Genomic DNA, 2,843 nt, shown 5'->3' with positions numbered 1-2,843 from the left:
CTCCCCATGAAAAACAGTTGTGTTTTGTGTTGTTTTATTTTCCCTTGAGTTCATTTTTGCTTCAATCTACTAATTTGTTCCCATTGATATTTTAGGGTTAGCTCATTTTCCAAGCAGTCATTCTTTCTTGTATTAGGAAGAGACTGCTAATGGGCTGTGAAGACAGTTCCCCTGTAGATGTGTGAGCTCTACTCAGCTGAGCTTTGAACTTTGACTCGCTTTGTTTGCAGACTTTGCCCAGCAGAATCCTGCTGTGCTCTTCCAGTCACGGAACTGTTTCTCGCTAAGTTAGAATGGCAGGCTGCTTTCTGGTGCTACGGGGTCTTTTCCTTGTCCTCTTACTTCATCAGACTGAACAGTCAGGTAGGTGTCTGTCTTCAGTTATTTCTGTCTTTTGAATGGAGGCCTTGGGTGGTACAAATCGTTAACGTGCTAAGCTCCTAACCAAGAAGCTAGAGGGTCAAGTCCACCCCGAGTCACCCCAGGATGAAGGCCTGGCTGTCGACTTCCAAAACATCAGCTCTTGGAAACTCTGTGGAGCACAGGTCCCCTCTGACACACATGGGGTCACCGTGAATCAGGAGTGACTCAATGACAGCTGGTTTGGGGGTTTGTTTTGTTTTTAGCTCCTTTCGAAACCATCTGCAAGTGGATTTGGTAGATGATACTTTTCTAGGAGCACCTGAGTGACCAACCATTAGGTCTTAATTCTCTCCCCAAAGAGTTCTTTTTTGGCCTGTTTATCATTTGGTGACAAATATTTTTAGATGATTGTTGCTTTAAAAAAAAGAAAAATGTAGATTCCAAGATAAAATTGGTCATGTAGGAGATTTATTGCAGAAGTGTTTGTGAAAGTAAAAGGGAGGGGAAGTAAGATGAGGCAGAGAGAGGCTTCAGACCACAACGCAAATCTGAGACCTATGAAAGGAGGGGGGAAAGGAAGGAGGGTTAGGTAGGAAGAGCTCCAGAATGCAGTGGAGCTCTGAAAACCTTTTGGGACAGGCTAGTTAGGAGTCCTCTACAAATATTGTGTGTTACCTGAGTCCTGTGTCAGGAACCACTCAGCTCTCATTATCCTGCTACGTTCAGCCACTGGCTGAGAGCACTCTCAGTGTGACTGACTGCTATGGCAAACCTGAAAGTGCTGCAGCTGTAGGCTGCTTGCCAGCTACCCTCCTCACAGCAATGGCCTCCACAACCATCCACTACAGCTGCAAATCAAACCACCTAGGGTTCCGTTATTGGTTCTATTAATGACAGAAAGAAATTCCTGTGGTTCCTTGACTTCCTAGTTTTGACAAGATTGACCTATTGAACACTTAGAGCTACTAATCTCTTAGCTAAAACAGAGATCATGGTGAGAAGGTTCTTCTACACTTCTGCTTTAACCCATGAATGCCTAATAGACAGCAAAAGATGACATGAAATAGAAATAAAAATGGAAGGAAGAATCTGAAAAGTATTTGTTTTTCAAATGACCAGTCAATCTGAAAATCAGAGGAAGTGAAAGTGTATTAATTTCTTTACAATGTGAAAATGGTTTTAAGGGTTACTTCACTGAGGCAAGTGGCTTGGCTTTCCCTTTGTGAGGAAATTATGGCCCCTGTTAAAGTTTTTAATTTCTACATCTCATATGTACTCATGAAATTAAATATTGCAAATGGAGGCAGTACAAAAACTGAGTACTTTTGGTGCCTAGGCCTTGAAAACCATGTTGGCTCCCAATCATCTTCCTCTGTAACACAACATTCCTCCACATCCTCATCCCAAGACTGAGCCCACAACCTTTCGTCTTCTACCTTCCCCAGCTTCGAAAAAAGCAGCACTTTCTACCCACTGCTTACCCTGGGAATATTCATTGCTCTTCCCACCTTCCATCCAATCACTAACTCCTATTGGTTTACTTTTTTCCATCTCTTCTGCTACCACCTGAGTCCTAGACAGCACCATCTGTCCCCTCAACCTGAGCTGTCCAATGTGCTAGCCACTGGCCACATGTGGCTATTGAGCACCTAAAATGCAGCCAGTCCAAACTGTAAGTTTAAAATACACACTGGATTTCAAGACATAGCACAAAAATATGAACAGGACATTCATTAAAATTTTTCAATATTGATTCCATGTTGAAAGTATAATATTTTGGACCTAGGTTAATAAATATATTGTTAAAATTAATTTGGCCTGTGTTTCTTTAAAAGATAATAATAATAATGTGATTACTAAAAAAATTGTAAACTACATATGGGGCATACATTACATTTTTCTTTGACAGTGCTATCCTAGATAGCCAATCTCCTGATTGATCTATCTACATCCACTCTTATCTCTAGCTAATCCATTGTCTACATAGTAAATGTTGTTGTTATTGTTATGTGCTGTCGAGTCAGACCTGACTCATAGCGACCCTTCCTTGGGTTTCCGAGGCAATATCACTACGGAAGTAGATCGCCCCATCTTCCTTCCGAGACATAGTAAATAGAATTATTTAAAAAAAAAAAAAAGCTGGTCAAATCACTTTTCTGGATCACTTTTCTGGTTAAAACCTTTAGAAAAAAAATTCCAAACCCTTAACATCTTGTACCAGTTAGGATTGTTGTTATTTTTGTTATTGTTTGCAGTCAAGTCAATTCTGACTTACAGAGACCCCATGTGACAGAGTAGAACTGCCCCCTAGGATTTTCTAGGCTATAAGCTTTACAGAAGGAGCTCTGGTAGCATAGTGCCTAAGGCACTTGACTGCTAACCAGAAGGCTGGTGATTCAAACCCACCAGTCACTCCTGGGAAGGAAGATGGGGCAATCTACTTCCATAGTGATACTGCCTCAGAAACCCAAGGAGGGGTC

The 2,843-nt window shown here is 41.4% G+C and overlaps 1 protein-coding gene across 1 annotated transcript in view; it reads left to right on the top strand.

The window, feature by feature from the left end:
- The first annotated feature begins 293 nt into the window (after window positions 1-293).
- The window catches only part of PROZ (protein Z, vitamin K dependent plasma glycoprotein), a 54,458-nt gene continuing 51,908 nt past the window's right edge, over window positions 294-2,843 (top strand). Inside the window, exon 1 of the mRNA XM_007942409.1 lies at window positions 294-363. Within this exon, the coding sequence (XP_007940600.1) occupies window positions 294-363 (70 nt within the window). The remainder of the gene's footprint in view (window positions 364-2,843) is intronic.

Source organism: Orycteropus afer, unplaced genomic scaffold (assembly GCF_000298275.1).
Source record: "Orycteropus afer afer isolate SDZICR_OR568_19922 unplaced genomic scaffold, OryAfe1.0 scaffold00089, whole genome shotgun sequence".
NCBI classification, from domain to species: Eukaryota; Metazoa; Chordata; class Mammalia; order Tubulidentata; family Orycteropodidae; genus Orycteropus; species Orycteropus afer.
This window is presented reverse-complemented; position numbering and strand designations above follow the sequence as displayed.